The 17,672-nt window shown below is 45.0% G+C and overlaps 1 protein-coding gene across 3 annotated transcripts in view; it reads left to right on the plus strand.

The window, feature by feature from the left end:
* Positions 1-17,672, plus strand: part of CELSR3 (cadherin EGF LAG seven-pass G-type receptor 3) — a 968,624-nt gene that overhangs the window by 637,001 nt on the left and 313,951 nt on the right. For all 3 annotated transcript variants that reach the window (XM_069643335.1, XM_069643336.1, XM_069643337.1), the window contains exons 6-9: positions 7,328-7,485; positions 10,280-10,443; positions 11,225-11,350; positions 14,246-14,415. In XM_069643335.1, coding sequence (XP_069499436.1) covers positions 7,328-7,485; positions 10,280-10,443; positions 11,225-11,350; positions 14,246-14,415 — 618 coding nt within the window. The remainder of the gene's footprint in view (positions 1-7,327; positions 7,486-10,279; positions 10,444-11,224; positions 11,351-14,245; positions 14,416-17,672) is intronic.

Genomic DNA, 17,672 nt, shown 5'->3' on the forward strand with positions numbered 1-17,672 from the left:
ACTTTTGCAGAAAGATCTCCATAATTTAGCTATAAACTGGGACTCTCTATCAGAGATCCCCTTGACTAGGTAACCCATTGGAAGCGATATTCAATCAACACTACATCTAAGTCAATGCCTAGTCTGGGATGCTGAGGAAAGCCCTTATTGATGTATTTGTATATCCAGTTCAGTACTCTGGATGACAACCCTTGTATAACACCCCCCTCTTAGAATCCCCCTGACCCCACTGAGCCAAGAAGTAGGTTTGTTTTGCAAATTAAAAGGTTTATTTGAAAATGTAAACAATATATATATATTTCACACTTCTATAAATAAATTGATAATGGATATTACACTTGTGAATATCAGCAGTAGTCAGCAAGAGGTAACTTATGAATAGGAACAGAAGAATAAGGTGGGAAAGAATGCTTTATATGGTTCAAGGAAACGCAAGGTGGAATAAAATGCAGTACAGAAATAACTTGTTATGATTTTAGCAAAAGGTAATATGATCACTTTTTCTTTTGACAATTCACTCCCCCCTATGCAATACAAGAAATGGAAGGAGAGCACACAGTCTTCAAGAATCCCAACAAATCACACTTTATAATGCAATACACAGTTCCAGTTCTCCCAGCAAGCTTAGGGAAAACAGGGATGAGTTTTAAACACAGGCGAATTACTTTAATGTGGTTTGCAAGGAAGTGAAAAGGTGCTAAAATTGCTTTTAATTCCCTCTAGAGGTTCAGGGTAGGTGATGGCTACTTTATATTAGTTCAGGCTCTCTTTAACAATACTCTATGAATGATTAGCAGATTGCAAACGAATTTTAGCAAAGAGAAGCAAAAAGCTGCTGATTTCTACAGATGAAGAAATCGGGCCAAATCGCAAATTGCGGTAAATTTCGCGAGTGCGTGTCTCGCGATTGCGGAAAATGTATAGTGAGTAGGAAGTCGGTTCTAGGTTCGTTGGAAAGCCTAGATTCTAAGCTTTCAGATGAAAATTTCGTTCCTAGCCCAAACGGTTCCAGAGATACGGACCATTTAATAATGGTAGATTTTCGGATTTAAAGTAAAACTTAAAATGACAGGTGACAGCTTGCAGCTGCAGAATTGACAGGTGACAGTTGTGCAGCTATACATATGACAGATGACACGATTTCTAGGAGGCTGTTCTAACTAGGTTAAAATAGTTTGGATTAGATTATTTTAACTAAGAGATTGGGTTCTGCACAGTTATGGCGGATACTCACTCCTAATTTTGAAATGAATGGGCCTCGTCACGGATCTGGTCGACTGGACTGGACTGGGCGGTTCTGCTCACAGCGTCTGGGTTAGCTCTCTGGATACAGCGGCCTGTGGTTCTCTGGATCTCTGGTCTGGTCTCTGGCAATTGTTCTTGGCAAAAGAATTCAGACAGCTCGCCCGGCTGTGGAATAGTTTGCAAATGACTTTAAGAATGCTGAGGCCTGTTGAGAAGAGTTCTCAGTTTGTGGATTTAGGCCCTTGCTTTAAGTTCTGAAGTAAAGTTCTGGTCTTTGAAGATTGATGGATGTGAAGTCTGGAATCTCCCGGCAGAGCGTCCCGCAGAAAATGGAATTGAATGTCTCTACCTGTCCCAGCAGTCTCTTTTTATGTGTTTTAAAAAGTGGGTGGAGAGGCTAGCATCCCTAAGCCTGCCCCTCTCTTGATTTGATAGGTCAATAGATTCTTTGGTCCCTGATTTGGGAAGGGATAGTGTGTCAGAGTGATGTCATTTTTATGACCTGCAGAAATGACACTCCCCTGGTCAATGTGCACACAAATCTATTCCTGATCCAAATACATATTTCCCAGGTACACAGTTGTTTGACATCACATACACACATCATATATTACTAAAGATAGTCCCTGTCCCGACTCTGGCGTTTCTAGGAGCTTGCATTCAAAAATGGCAACTTATTTTCGATTTTAGTGGGTTTTGCAACATTGGTTTTTCATCAAAAATTATACAAAGGTACATTTCCCTTCCACATATATCCCAGTAACTTTCCATGTCTCTAGCTTAAACCCATTGTCTACAATACTCATAATTAGCGGGGTTTTGCCCCAGAACATGGTACAAATTGGAGTTTGGACTCAAATTGTGAGGGCATTTTTCAAACTAAGACTCTCAAAGTTGCACATTCCTGTCATTTGGTTGCAATAAGTTATCACTGTTTCTATGAACTATATATTTGTTGCAATTCAACTCCCCAAAGTGTTTGGGTCCGCCTCCAGGAGTCTGGGTGGGTCAGTGATCACATGTCTCTCCTTGCTGGCAGAGGGCCGTTGACAGGAAACACTCAAAATTAACATACCCCATTCAACAGAAAGAGCCTTTTGTGTGGGCTCCAGCAGGCTGCCTGGAAGTCTCTCCTCAATCAATCAACAGGGTCATGTGATATCCTGCCTCCTGGTGTGTGAATCTCTGAGGTGTTAAGGTTTCCCAGCCTCTTGGCCTCTGGGAACAGCAGGTAGCTAAGGTTTCCTATTAACCAACACGCTTTGAAGTCCCTGCCCCTCTTGCAACTCCTAAATACAGTTTCCCTGTCAGAGTTTAGACCGCTAGCGCCACCTTGAGGAATTTGTCGGTACTGCATCCATTTTTGAGTTGTCTTGATTACTGCATTTCAATAGAATGGTCTTTTGCTTGACAGTATAGGACCCTTGCTTAACATTGTTTTGATGGCATCCTTACAGTAGAGTGGTGATGTGGAACCCCCCACAAGAAGGTTGTATCTTTAGAGTGGTCTTGTGCCAACTGCGCAATTCTCCTATTCTGGCGTGAATGTGGGCGGCGATAGCTCATCCCCACATCCACCCAGTCTATTGATATAGTTTGTCCTGGGATAGAATAATGGGCGGCGACAGCTCATCCCCACATCTACCCAGTCTATTGATACAACATGGGTCAAAACCCTTGACACCATGCAACTTGACAATATTCTGAGAGAACCTTTGTGCCAATCTTTCAGCTAATACTCCCCTTTTATTGGGATACAATGTCCCTCCTTAGTAAGTAAATCCACCACTGCAAGAATAACTGAACAACCTTGGTCTTTAGGAAGATTTACAATGAAGTCCATAGCAGTTGTATGCCAGGGACGAGGTTGAATGGGAAGAGGTTCTAGAAGACCAGAAGGTTTACTCAGGCTTGAGACTTAGCCTGAGACAAACCTCACAAGTTTTAACAAAATTCAAATTCTCTACCCTCATAGTATCCCACCAAAAGTCTCTCCTGACTAACTCGGACGCCTTTTTAAACCCTGGATGCCCAGACAACTTAGATTCTTGACAATCTAATAAGGCTCTTTCACAAAGCTTCTCTCAGGGTAAATATAGTCTGCTGTCAAGATACGGTAATCCAGCCTTGATTCTTCTGACCGATCCTGTCGAACCCACTCTTCCATCTGTTCAAGAGTCTTGTATGTCTTTCAAAAAACTTACTTCAGATAGTCGTTCTCCTTCTCAGTGAGAGCATAATCCCTACTACAAGGTAAATTGGCACCTGGTTCCAACTCAATTTTACAATCAAAAGGTCTATGTGGAGGAAGCCCACATGCTGCTGCTTCATCAAAAATATCGCTGTATTCCTTGTAACATTCAGGTAACTCCCCCACAACTGCCCCAATAGTGTTAGAATGAAAAAGAGCGCCAACCTCCCCCAACCTTTTACCAATTGAATCTTCTTGAATCCGAGGACTAGTCATAGGTTGGACCTTAAAACAAGGCTCCTTACAAAATTCTGAAGTTAAATCTATCACGCGTCTTCCCCTATCAATCAAAGGGTTATGAAAAGTAAGCCAAGGCATACCCAGAATAATCTTTAATTGTGGTGAGAAACAATGATTTCCTGCCATTATGATTAACAAAGCGAAGCCTGAAGCGTTATAGGTCCAGAGGTTAATTCTGAACCATTCACTGAACTAACCTGTTCAATCAAAACCTTCACCAATGGAATGCCTAAGCTCCTTGCCACCCCCAGTCCATGAAATCTCCAGTGGCCACTGAATCAATTACCACAGGACCACTTCCCACCAATTTCTTCTAAAAAAAATAAGGATACATTAATGGTAATATGTGGTACTGCCGCCTGAAGAGTGTTGGCAACTTGATGTATCTTGTTTTCTGATGATTTAACTCTTTTCGGGGTGTAAGGGCAATTTCCCAGGAAATGACCACTCCTTCCACAATAGAGACAGAGATTATTGGTACGTCGTCTCTCCTTCTCTTCATTAGAAAGAGGCCCTCTTACTCTTCCTGAGGATTCCGAACTCTTAGACTTAAAATCCTTGCTTGCCCCCTCCAACCAAAATGGTGGTCTATCTGTTCTAGAAATAGGTTTACTTTGTCCAAAACCCCTCCTACGCTCCAATCTCCTTTCATTTTGGCGAAAGTCTAACTGCACCACCAAATCCATAAGTGCCTCACAGGAAATGGGTCTATTAACCACCCCCGATAAAGCATTATTTAGTTCCTCTCTCAACCATCTGTAGAATAGAGAAGCTCTCTTCTCTTCTGGCCAGTGACTTTCTACCAATAAGGTTTTGAACTGTGTAATATAACTTACTAGATCTCGGTTGCCCTGTTTGAAATCAAGCAACTCTCCATCCACCTGCAAAGACACCTGACGTTTATCAAGTAACCTACTAGATTCCTCCTTAAAAAGTCTAAAATTCTGCAAAGCCTGATCTCTTTGTTTGACCAACAGCCCTGACCAACTTGCTGCTTCCCCAGACAGCTATGATAACATAAATGTGACCTTAGCAGTATCAGAAGAGAACAAGTTATCTTACTGCCTTGATATCTTTCTATACTCCTTACCGCTCTCGTCGCTCTTCTTCCCATTTTTTCACTGTTAGCTCCTCGTCCTCCTTGTGCCCAGTGTTGTTTTTGCTCTTTTGAGCTTCTTGCTCCTCTTTACTGGAATGGTCTGCATTACTCTCTCTGCTCTATTTCTGTCTGTTCATTATTCTGTGGGTCGTTGAAGTCTCATCTGCTGCAAAATCCCTGATTGATTGTTTTCTGAATTCTTTTAATTACTTATTTTTATTGTAACGTGTTTGATCCTTTGTACAGTGCCTTGGTTTAAGGCGCTTTATAAAATACAAATAAAATACAAGTACACATTCATTTGATTCTTTTCAGCCATGCCCTGTGCACAAATATAGAAACAAAAAAGAGTGCATTCAGATCATAAGCATTTTTAGAGAAGTCCACTGCATGGCCAGTGCTCTCAATATTTTTCAATCTAAATACTGAATTAAATACGAGGCCCTCAGATCATTATAGCCCACACAGAATAGAAGACAATGGGTGATAGACTCCTGTGCAGCCCCACAATCCAGGCACCGGCGATTGTTGGAGGACTTCCATTTGGCTGTAAATAGGGTCAGTTTCAATGTGTCTGCACGCAAATGGATAAAGAGAGCTCGAGAATAGCTCTGTGTTATCTTGTCTATGTATTGTTCAAATCACAATACTGGTTTAGTTTCAAGCTACAATCACCCAGTGCTTACATTCAGACAGGCCTGCTTCATAGAGTGAATCATTGCGCCAGTACAGGCCCCTTTGACCACCAGTTTAGATCCTGGAGTCATTCCTTCAGGATGGGCCCAGAAAGCTGACAACCCCAGATTCATGAGCTCCAAGCGGACACACTTAAACCAGTGTAAGGAGCCAGATTCAATCGTATTAAGCAGACTTTCAGGAGTGGCTCTGCATTTCTCCGGTTCAGGAGTGGTCCAGATCCGTACCCAATACAGTGGTTTAGTGTTGGGAACCTCAGGGAATTGGGTGAAGATTGCATTCCCAGCGAAGGCTATCCAAGGGTGCACTGGAAGGCTGTTAACAATGCTCTCAGAAAGTTATTCTGCATTACACGGAGAGACAATGCCTTGCAATGACCCCAGAGCTCCGCTCCGTAGAGTGCAGCAGACAAGGGCTGCATTCTGTTAAGATGCAAAGCCTGGGTAACAGCTCCTCTACCATGGCTGTGGAAAAAGCATCGAATTACCCCGCTATACTTATCTAGGGTCACTGTGGCTTAAAGTTGCTGGTGGGGCCAAAGGAGTTTATCAGATAATCGAATGCGCATCTAAGTAAGCAATAGAACCCGAGCGGCAGGGGCATTACCGACTCAGGTAATGCCCCGGGGCCCATAGGTAAGGCCCCGAGCGAAGCTATTAGTACCCCGGCCCGCATTATTTGCGTGACCGGGGCACTAAAAGCATTTTTTTCTGTCCCAAAACGCTGCAGCGTTTCGGGACAGAAAAAAGAAACGACCAAGAAAATGGCCGCCGCCATGGAAAGGGAAAACGGAGTCCGTTTTCCCTTTCCATGGCGGCCATCGGGAGCGGAGGCGCTGGGAACTCTAGTGTTCCCAGCGCGTCCGCTCCCGAAAAAGGATCAAAAAGAAGGTAAGTGGGGTTGGGAGGGCGGGAGTGGGACAGGGGAAGAGGGGGGAAAAAAACGTACCTGCGTCCCTGGCGGGGGACGAGGGAAGTCCCCAGCCGTGTGGAGGCGCAGAGCGGGGATGGCCCCGCTCCGAGTCTCCACACAGCTGGAGGCTTCCCTCGTCCCCCGACGGGGACGCAGGACCAAGAAGGTAAGTTGGGGGGGAGGAAGGGAATTTAAAAAAAAAAAAAAAGACTTACCCGAGTCCCCGGCGGGGGGCGAAGGCAGCCTCTCAGCCGCGGGGAGGCTCGGAGCGGGGATGGCCCTGCTTCGAGCCTCCTCATTAGCTGAGGGATTGCCACGCCCCCCGCCTGGGACAAAGGCCGTGGAATCCCGACAGAGGGATTCCCGGCCGGGTAGGGACTTGGCGAGAGCCAATCAGAATGCTTGTTGCATTCAGATTGTCTCTCGCCGGGTACTAATCATATATACTGACCTGCTCCAGGACATTACCATCAATTAAAATATTAAGTTTGTGTTTTTATATTAACCTGTGCTCATACATCATAGCTTTTGTTTTATCGGTGTTAACGACCAATTGTAATTCCTTGCATTTATTGATAACGACAGACAGACTATGCTTTAATCGCACTGGGGTTGTAGACAGAATGATTGCGTTGTCTGCAAAGAACAGTACGAGAAACCTGTCTAGTCCCAATTCGGAAGGATCAAGACAATGTTCTTGGGGCATTTAGGAAGTTCCTCAATGATCTCGTTATTGTATGGGTATTAATGTATGCGGTGTGATTTGATTAACATGTAGTCTAAGGACCTCCACCTTCCTGTTTGTTCCTGCTGTGCAGCGTGCTCTGTCTTTTTTTTCTTAAGGGAATACTCAGGCTCATTGTGTATGGCTTTCTATGTTCCAGCCCAAGCTCGGATCCATGGGAGCTGCCCAAGGACCATCCAAGGAGAAGGTTGCCATCCTGGCGGTGGATGACTGCGACATGCCCGTGGCACTGCAGTTTGCCAGAGAGATCACAAACTACTCGTGTGCAGCGGAGGGTGTCCAGTCCAGCTCCAAGAAGTGAGTGGGCACTAACAAATCTTATGGAAGGCTCAACTAAGGCCTAGTGAGCATAATATGTTGGAGCGTGTATGGCCCTATGATGGTGCAAAGCGAATACAGGTATTCTGGATGTAATGGAATGTCCACATTTGTACCGATAGTCCTTGGAGCGTGTATGGCCCTATGATGGTGCAAAGCGAATACAGGTATTCTGGATGTAATGGAATGTCCACATTTGTACCTATATTCCACAGCAAGTACTGTATAGACTAACAATATTTTGAACGTGCTGAAGTCATTCCTGTATTATGGTAAGTGTCTGAAGAATCCCATTCTGTCCTCAACACAAGTGGCCGGAGAAGGAATATTCCGGGTAGTCATGATAAGCTAGTAAGGAGCTACATAGTCACTGTTCTGATTTGTGCTTACATTTCCCAATAGGCAGCAACATCTGTTCATTTGAGGTGAACTAACATTCACATCAAATATGATCTAATGATCTGGTCCAGTCCAGGCTGGGCTGGACCGACAGCCTTATCTGTCCTTACATCTGGAAGCATAAAACTCACTCACTTATTGTGGTTAATGTGCAATGCATTATCTTCATCATGTGCACTTGAACACATCTCCAATTCTCATTGATTCGGCCCGCACGTGTCCTAGAGGCAATACATGTCCTAGGGATGCATTCTAAAAGCCTCAAATGATTGGATGCAAAGATTAGACATTTTATTCCAAACTTTCATAGATGTGCAGATTTGGACTACCCGGCCTCCATGCGAAGGTTGGCATGTAGACTAAGACTAGCTGGCAGTCCTGGAAAGCGACTAGAAGTCAACACTTTATTTTATTTATTTTGCATTTTTAAAGCGCTCACACAGCTGGGGGGGAGGGGGGATCGAGGCGCTGTTACCGGATATTTATAACGAGCTTAATACCCAGGGGTTTCTAAGCGCGGACCCGGGGATTGAACCTGTGCCGATTCGTGTCCTCTTGGTTCCAAGGCGAGCACGTTGCCACTGAGCTATCATAGACCAGTACTGTGCAGTGTACACACAAAAGTATGAGTATCTTGAAACCCTACTGTCTGTTCAGGCACACTAGAATGGCGACAGAATTCCCTTAGCATATCCATAAGCCCTCTCTGTGACACAATTCTTACATTGTCAGATCAATCGACTAGAGCAGGGGTCTGCAACATGTGGCTCTCCAGATGTTTGGGACTACAACTCCCATGATCCCTCACCATTGACAATGTTGGCTAGGGATGCTGGAAGTTGTAGTCCAAAACATCTGGAGAGCCAAAGTTTGCAGACCCCTGGACTAGAGCATGCTTGCCAGCCCATGATCTAACATGTCCGCAAACAGACCGAAGCAAATCAGCAATAGCGCGAAGCACAATAACAACCAGCTACATTCAGTCTGTCTATCTGGAGGCCGATTCCCCTTAACATGCACCTAGATAGTGCCATAGACTGGCCACTGCCTGCCAGTGCGTCTACTCTGATATGTGTATGTGCTGCGGCATTCATGGAGGTATACTAGATTAGGGTGGTCAGTGTCTGTACTGAATCTGTGTGTAGGCTGGGTCTTGGATGTAAGCTCAGATCTCCCGGTTACATAGGCACAGCGATGGCGATACACCTTCTGCCGACATATTGTGGACTTAGGGAAAGAATATTTGCAGACTCCACTGCAGAGGCTCTGGCTAACTCCCAATAAGAGAGTACCACGTGTGCTATACGCACAGTGGCACAGATAGAACACCATGGAAGTAAGGGGCGACTAGCAGAGCGGAAACCGCATAACCGGGTATTGCGGTTGGCTTTGCTCAGTTTGAAGGGCAAAGAAACAAATGCGATCTATGTTTGCAAAGCGCTTAATGTGAAAAGCCTTGTGGCCATTTTCAGCCTTGTGATACAATGAGGGCAACACAGATACCAGAAAATTTATGTTCTTGACAAATTCATGTGTTTAGTCTTTTCCATATATTTTCATTCTGTCTTTCATCTTCTGCTCTGCTTAAAAAGATATATATTGTATGTATTTATGTAGGCTTCGTGTATAGCGCTGAATCCCTTCCCCAGGCCATGATTAACTTATTGATTGATGCTGTTTATACACATACATCTGACTGATTCCAAGCTAATTCTCACCCTCTGGATTCCCCCCTCTTCCCCTGCTGCTTCCATCCATCTCAGCTCCTCTACTACTCCTCCACTCATGCTTGTAACCCCCTGACTGCACCCCCTATGTACACTGCTCCATTGCGCCCCGCTAGGTATGTACGTCACATACCCCATGCATACATACATGCATACGTACAAGCTGTAATGGAGTATCAAACACGTATTATTATTATTATTATTATTATTATTGTGTTTATTGAGTGCAGACGTAGCTTCGAGAAGCAACGGAGCGCTTTACAGAAGTGTACACATTACAGATGCATAACAGCGCTTTCGTTGGTAACGACAGAACAGATATACACCGGGGTTAGGCACCAGTTGTAACGGGTGGTGGGGAGGAGAGAGACGGGAGGCGTCTAGCGAGTCAGTTGGCGCATTGGGTGACGTGATGGCCTAGGTGTTAAGGAGGAGAGACTCCTTGAAGAGGTGGGTCTTGAGTTCTTTTCGGAACCATAGGAGCACGGGGCCGAGACAAGCTGATGCGGACAGTGAGGAGCTTCCATAGTCCCGTTTTCTGGTCCTTTCCTCTTTGCAACGGCGGATTTCGAGTCTGCAATGTGGGCGAGTTTTGGATATTTCTGGCACTGTAACTGAACACATAGCTAGTTTTCCTCTTGTTTTAGGTCTCTGGACCTTACAGGCCCTCTCCTTCTTGGCGGTGTGCCCAACCTGCCCGAGAACTTCCCAGTGGCACACAAGGAGTTTGTGGGGTGCATGAGGGACCTGTACATCGACAGCAAGAAGATTGACCTGGCCTCCTACATCGCAAACAATGGAACATCTGCAGGTACTGGAGTCCCCCAGGGACACGACAAGAACGGGTGCTTTTCTTGAGCAGGCGCAGTCTGAATGTCTTTCTGACCTTGCATAGTGGGGTCTCTAAAGGGGGAAATACAAACCTTTGCGACTTGTGTATCAAAAGCAGGATTCAATAACTGCAACTGTTTGGAACTCCTGAGCAAATTAGCTTTATATGCAATTTACAATGCAGTGTAATGGCACGATAGAGCTGTGAATGTAAGTCTTCTGTTTATGGTCATTTCGGGCAATGTGAATGGAACCTATTGGTGTTCTTGATCAATGTCATTGTTGTATCTGTAGTTGCTGTGTGCACGTGCCTTAGTTATGGTAATGCACGATTCGCCCTTTAATCCCAAAGACATGTTGAAAAGCACCATGAGCACTACACGATTTGTCCAGGAGTGTTGTCGTATCTCTCTAAAAGTGTGTCAGTATTTTGTAGATGTATAACATATGTATGACCTTGTCTAGAAGTGTGACCTTGCAAATCCAGAGATGTGGCAGCAGGTATGAGTGGGGTCATTTGTGGAGGAATGTGTCCAAATGTGTGGTTGTAACATCACAGTGGCCATCCTTGCCCAGCAGTGTGACTATGTGTCAAGGTATGGTACTATCTATTATGAAAGAAAGCAACACGTGTCTTGAAGAGGGTCATCATGTGGAGTGTGGCTAAACATGCATAAAAGGCTGACTGGCTGTGCATGTATGCCAGTGCATATATGGAAATGCTCCTCCTTTGCTTATCTGCTTCTTTCTATTTCCCCCAGGGTGTCATGCTAAGCATTCCTTTTGTGATTCCAACCCTTGCAAGAATGGCGGATCCTGCTCGGTTACCTGGGGGACCTTCACATGTGAGTGCCCCCTGGGGTTTGGCGGCAAAGACTGCAGGCATGGTAAGTAGACTTGGCACATGGATAATCCATGAGTCCTAGGAACTAAGATCTTCTGTTGATTGATCTCCAAGACCAGACGAGATCTGTTCAGGCAACCAAGGGCCTTTTTATACTGGAGCCGTGCTGCTGTGCATCTCGGAAGTCCATTCTGTTAGTCTTCCCTAGCTGGGGTTGGGCCCACTACAAAGTAACCCTTGGGGTGCGCATACCGAATGGAGAAAGGGGAACAAAACAAGATGGCTGAAAAGGGGTCATATCATGAAAATGCGTTGATAAAGGCAAGTGTTACGGCAGTCTGTAGGCAGAGGGAAAAGTTGGTTAAGTGCAGGTTGGATACGCTCGAATGGGCATGTCCTTAGGTGTTTCCAGTACAAACGAAGTTATTTTCTTTGCGAACGGGCGAAGAAGGGGTGTCACAGTACTATAGCTGTGCTCAGAAACTAGGGGTGCCCAGTGAAAGCCATGGTCATTTGGAGGGGATTGCCACTGATGTTTACTTCTATATTACCTGGGCTCTCACGGGAAGCCACTAATGTTTACCCAGGCATAAGTGAGGGCACTTCCAACTAATGTTTACCCAGGCATAAGTGAGGGCACTTCCATAAAGGCCTTTCTGTGCAAGAAATAAGGTCTTGAATATTACCTGGGCGCTCACGCGAAGCCACTAATGTTTACCCAGGCGTATGTGAGGGCACTTCCATAAAGGCCTTTCTGTGCAAGAAATAAGGTCTTGAATATTACCTGGGCGCTCACGGGAAGCCACTAATGTTTACCCAGGCGTAAGTGAGGGCACTTCCATAAAGGCCTTTCTGTGCAAGAAATAAGGTCTTGAATATTACCTGGGCGCTCACGGTAAGCCACTAATGTTTACCCAGGCGTAAGTGAGGGCACTTCCATAAAGGCCTTTCTGTGCAAGAAATAAGGTCTTGAATATTACCTGGGCGCTCACGGGAAGCCACTAATGTTTACCCAGGCGTAAGTGAGGGCACTTCCATAAAGGCCTTTCTGTGCAAGAAATAAGGTCTTGAATATTACCTGGGCGCTCACGGTAAGCCACTAATGTTTACCCAGGCGTAAGTGAGGGCACTTCCATAAAGGCCTTTCTGTGCAAGAAATAAGGTCTTGAATATTACCTGGGCGCTCACGGGAAGCCACTAATGTTTACCCAGGCGTAAGTGAGGGCACTTCCATAAAGGCCTTTCTGTGCAAGAAATAAGGTCTTGAATATTACCTGGGCGCTCACGGGAAGCCACTAATGTTTACCCAGGCGTAAGTGAGGGCACTTCCATAAAGGCCTTTCTGTGCAAGAAATAAGGTCTTGAATATTACCTGGGCGCTCACGGGAAGCCACTGTTTACCCAGGCGTAAGTGAGGGCACTTCCATAAAGGCCTTTCTGTGCAAGAAATAAGGTCTTGAATATTACCTGGGCGCTCACGGGAAGCCACTGTTTACCCAGGCGTAAGTGAGGGCACTTCCATAAAGGCCTTTCTGTGCAAGAAATAAGGTCTTGAATATTACCTGGGCGCTCACGGGAAGCCACTAATGTTTACCCAGGCGTAAATGAGGGCACTTCCATAAAGGCCTTTCTGTGCAAGAAATAAGGTCTTGAATATTACCTGGGCGCTCACGCGAAGCCACTAATGTTTACCCAGGCGTAAGTGAGGGCACTTCCATAAAGGCCTTTCTGTGCAAGAAATAAGGTCTTGAATATTACCTGGGCGCTCACAGGAACAGCCGATCAGGTAGCTAGAAATGCAGGCTTGAACCACTAGAGAGCCTGAGTTTCAACCCACCTGAGGCCGGCTCCCCCAGGCTGCCATCTTCCCCCACCGTCTGTCCCCTTATTTTTCTTTATTTTTGTTTTACTTATATCGGCTGCTGCACCTTCCCCTCTGCTCCAGACTGCCACCATGGACATGGAAGAGGGGCTCTGTTCCTAGCCCCGCCTGCCCTTTCCATGGCGGCCATCTTAAGACTGTATTTTCAGTCATTGAACGGGATGCGCGAGGCGTCGCGTTCAATGACTGAAAATACTTTTTTTTAGCACCCGGGGTTACCGCTTTGGTAACCGGGGGTGCTAATGACCTTAACACCCGCTCAGGCATGCCGGATCAGGTGCTATCGGCCCGGGGACCATCTTTAAAGGCCGTCGCTCCGCTCTGGCCTTTAACTCGGGCTCCGGGCTGATAACACCAGATCCAGCACGCCGGAGCGGGTGTTAACACCACAGTAAACGAGTGAGAACTCATGAATCAATGAAGTAATAAAAAAGGACATACTTCCTTACAAATGAAATTATAAATCCTAGGCCTGTCTGTTAAAAGGGGATCATACCAAAATAAAGGATACAAAAATTCACAGCCCAAAATACCAGATTTCGCTAACCTCATTTGACTCTATATATGTTGGTTGGGGTAGGTTAAGTTAATAAAAAAGGTAGAGGGGTATCAGGAAGGAGGCTGCAGGGGGTGTCCCCCCCCGCATACAAATGCGGTAAAATGGGGTAAACAACTAAAAATGTTGGTATTTTGTGATTCGACATTTTATTTTCGAAATAATCTGTTAAATGCCACAGCAGTGGATCTGCAACAATGAAATCAAAAAGGTTGTAGATAGAGCAATAAATTCCCCATATGTCTAGAAATGTGCTAGTCAACATGATGGGCTGGTTCATTAGGCTTCAGGAAATGTATTTAAAACATGAGAATCTATGAAAGATACAGATGCTAAGTAACTTCACGAGTAAAGGCGTTCCAAGCTTTCCAGCTTGACAGTGGCGTAGGGGTCGCAGCAGCAGCTGCCGTCTCCAAGGCTGCTTTTCTCTCTCCTTTTTATTCTGCTGTTTGTCAGAATGCAGGTAATCGCCAACAATGCCACTTTCCTTTGCTTTCCAGCAATGCTCCATCCGCACCGTTTCCGTGGCAACAGCATCCTTTCCTGGGATTTCAAGAACGAGGTGAAGATCTCTGTCCCTTGGTTCCTGGGATTGGCATTCAGGACCCGGCAGCCAGGAGGTGTGCTGCTGCAGGCCCACGCTGGTCAATACACCACCATACTCTGCCAGGTACTGCACCGCCAGTCAGACCCAGAAGCGAAAGATACCCAAAAGATCCCCGTGGGCAGCTTCAAAGCCATGGGCATTTTTGTTTTCATTTTATTGATTGTTTACGTTCAAAAATCGTTGTAGAAATAGCTTTGGAATAGAATGTTTTGCCATGCGTATTACAACAGTGCACATATATTTTCAGGAAAGCACACCACACATGAAGCTAGCAGATAGCATTTCGTTTTTAGTTTATAAAGAAATCTTCCCTTGTCCCGCATCGAGGGTATAACATTACATGTACTTTCCATTGTCCTGCAGGTAGGCCAGAATCTTCCCACAATCGTCCTGTGTCCTGCATCGAGGGTATAACATTCCATGCACATTCCATTGTCCTGCATGTAGGCCAGAATCTTCCCTTGTCCTGCTTCAAGGGTATAACATTCCATATACATTCCTTCGCCCTGCATGTAGACACACATCTTCCCTTGTCCTGCATCAAGGGTGTAGCATTACATGTGCATTCCATTGCCCTGCACTTAGACCAGAATGTTCCCTTGTCCTTCATCGAGGGTATAACATTCCTTATACAGTCCTTCACCCTGCAAGTAGACCAGAATCTTCCCTTGCCCTGCATTGAGGGTATAACATTCCTTCGCCCTACATATAGGCCAGAATCTTCCCTTGTCCTGCATCAAGGATATAACATTCCTTCGCCCTACATATAGGCCAGAATCTTCCCTTGTCCCTGCATCGGGAATATAACATTCCATCATCCTGCATGCAGACCAGAATCTTCCTTTGTCCTGCATGGAGGGTATAACATTCCATGTACATTCCTTCGCCCTGCATGTAGACCAGAATCTTCCTTTGTCTTGTATCAAGGGTTTTACATTCCATGTACATTCCTTCATCCCCTCCATGTAGACCAGAATGTCCTGGTTTGAGGGTATAACATTTCATGTACATTCCTTTTGCTTTGCATGTAGACCAGCATCTTCCCTTATCCTGCATCGAGGATATAACATTCCATGATCCTGCATGTAGACCAGAATCTTCCCTTGTTCTGCATCGAGGGTATAACATTCCATATACATTCCTTCACCCTGCATGTAGACGAGAATGTTCCCTTGTCCTGCACAAGGGTATAACATACCATGTACATTCCTTCGCCCTACATGTAGACCAGAACCTTCCCTTGTCCTGCATCGGGATATAACATTCCATCATTCTGCATGTAGACCAGAATCTTCCCCTGTCCTGCATGGAGGGTATAACATTCCATGCACATTCCTTTTGCTTTGCATGTAGACCAGCATCTTCCCTTATTCTGCATCGAGGATATAACATTCCATGATCCTGCATGTAGACCAGAATCTTCCCTTGTTCTGCATCGAGGGTATAACATTCCATATACATTCCTTCACCCTGCATGTAGACGAGAATGTACCCTTGTCCTGCACAAGGGTATAACATACCATGTACATTCCTTCGCCCTACATGTAGACCAGAACCTTCCCTTGTCCTGAATCGGGAATATAACATTCCATCATTCTGCATGTAGACCAGAATCTTCCCCTATCCTGCATGGAGGGTATAACATTCCATGCACATTCCTTTGCACTGCATGTCGACTAACATCGTCCCTTGTCCTGCAGCGAGAGTATAACATTCCATTTACATTCCTTTGCCCTGTATGTATACCAGAATCTTCCATTGTCCTGCATCGAGAGTATAACATTCCATGTACATTCCTTCACCCTCTGTGGAGACCAGAATCTTCCTTTGTCCTGTATCAAGGGTATAACATTCCATGTACATTCCTTCGCCCCCTGTATGTAGACCAGAATCTCCCTTTGTCCTCCATCGAGAGTATACCATTCCATGAGCATTCCATACCGTGCATGTAGATCAGAATATTTCCCAGTCTTGCATTGTGAGTATAACATTCCATGTACGTTCTTTCACCCTGCATGTAGACCAGAATGGTCTTTGTCCTCCATCAAGAGTATAGCATCCCATGATCTTTATTTCGCCCGCATGAAGACCAGAATATTCCTTAGTCCTACATCTAGAGTATAACATTCCATTCATATTCCTTCGCCCTACAAATAGACCAGAATCTTCATTAGTCCTGCATCTAGAGTATAATATTCCAAAAGCATTCCTTCGTCCTGCATGTAGACCAGAATCTTCCTTAGTCCTGCATCTAGAGAATGATATTCCATGAACATTCCTTCGCACTGCATGTAGACCAGAATCTTCCTTAGTCCTGCATCTAGAGAATGTTATTCCAAGAGCATTCCTTCACCCTGCATGTAGACCAGAATCTTCCTGAGTCCTGCATCTAGAGAATGATATTCCATGAGCATTCTCTCACCATGCATGTGGACTATAGGATTCCTACACCTTGCACCAGGACTGGTACATGTGTACCTGGTAGCACTTCATATAACACAATTTCTTTAAACACTGCTTCAGTATTTTAGCATGATTTTAGCATACAGTTCCACGACAAATCCTTCTGAGATCTATCTCCTGCTTTTGGCATTTTAAACATCATTCTGGACCGTCAGCATTGAGTCTGATTCTTGCCATATATTGTATCATCTACACTGGGGTACAGGTGGCTTAGTAAAAGAAAAGATTGCATATATAGATTTAGTTTAATCTGTTATATCATTTGATATTTGCCTCATATTATTACACATGATCGTTTAATGTAATTGTGGTCATCAGTGTCCTGCAAGTCCTAAGATTACAAATGCATTCGTGTAATGTGGGAGACCCCTCAATTGTGTGAGAGTATATACTTAAGCAATCTTTTATCCATCATGTACTTAAGAATGTGCAGCAAGCATGTACTCTTTAACATGACATTGATGATATAGGATCATCAGGATTCATTGGTATGATACTTCCTGAAGCCGAAGCGAGCTCTCACTTGAATTGAGTTAGATATGGGGTAAGGGTCAAATCACATGAAAGGGACTTCTAGATGTTTCGGAACACAACTAAACCTATTTGTTTTGCCATTTGGTGCATTATACACACATTGATTCCTAGGCACATGACATCTTTGCTGTGCACAGAACATATACCCCATCAGAGGCTGAGTTATGCTGCTCACTATCTCGGAATGTTACAGTGATCATCCTTGTAGACTATTATAGTCATATTGATGTGTAAGCTGGCGTTTCATTGAAGTCATTGCTGGCTATGCAGGCAGGCGTGTGCTTGATTGCCGTACACAGGGCAGATCTGCTCCTTGGGAGTTC

The sequence above is a fragment of the Ambystoma mexicanum genome, chromosome 2p, assembly GCF_040938575.1.
Source record: "Ambystoma mexicanum isolate Mex_15411 chromosome 2p, UKY_AmexF1_1, whole genome shotgun sequence".
Taxonomy (NCBI): domain Eukaryota; kingdom Metazoa; phylum Chordata; class Amphibia; order Caudata; family Ambystomatidae; genus Ambystoma; species Ambystoma mexicanum.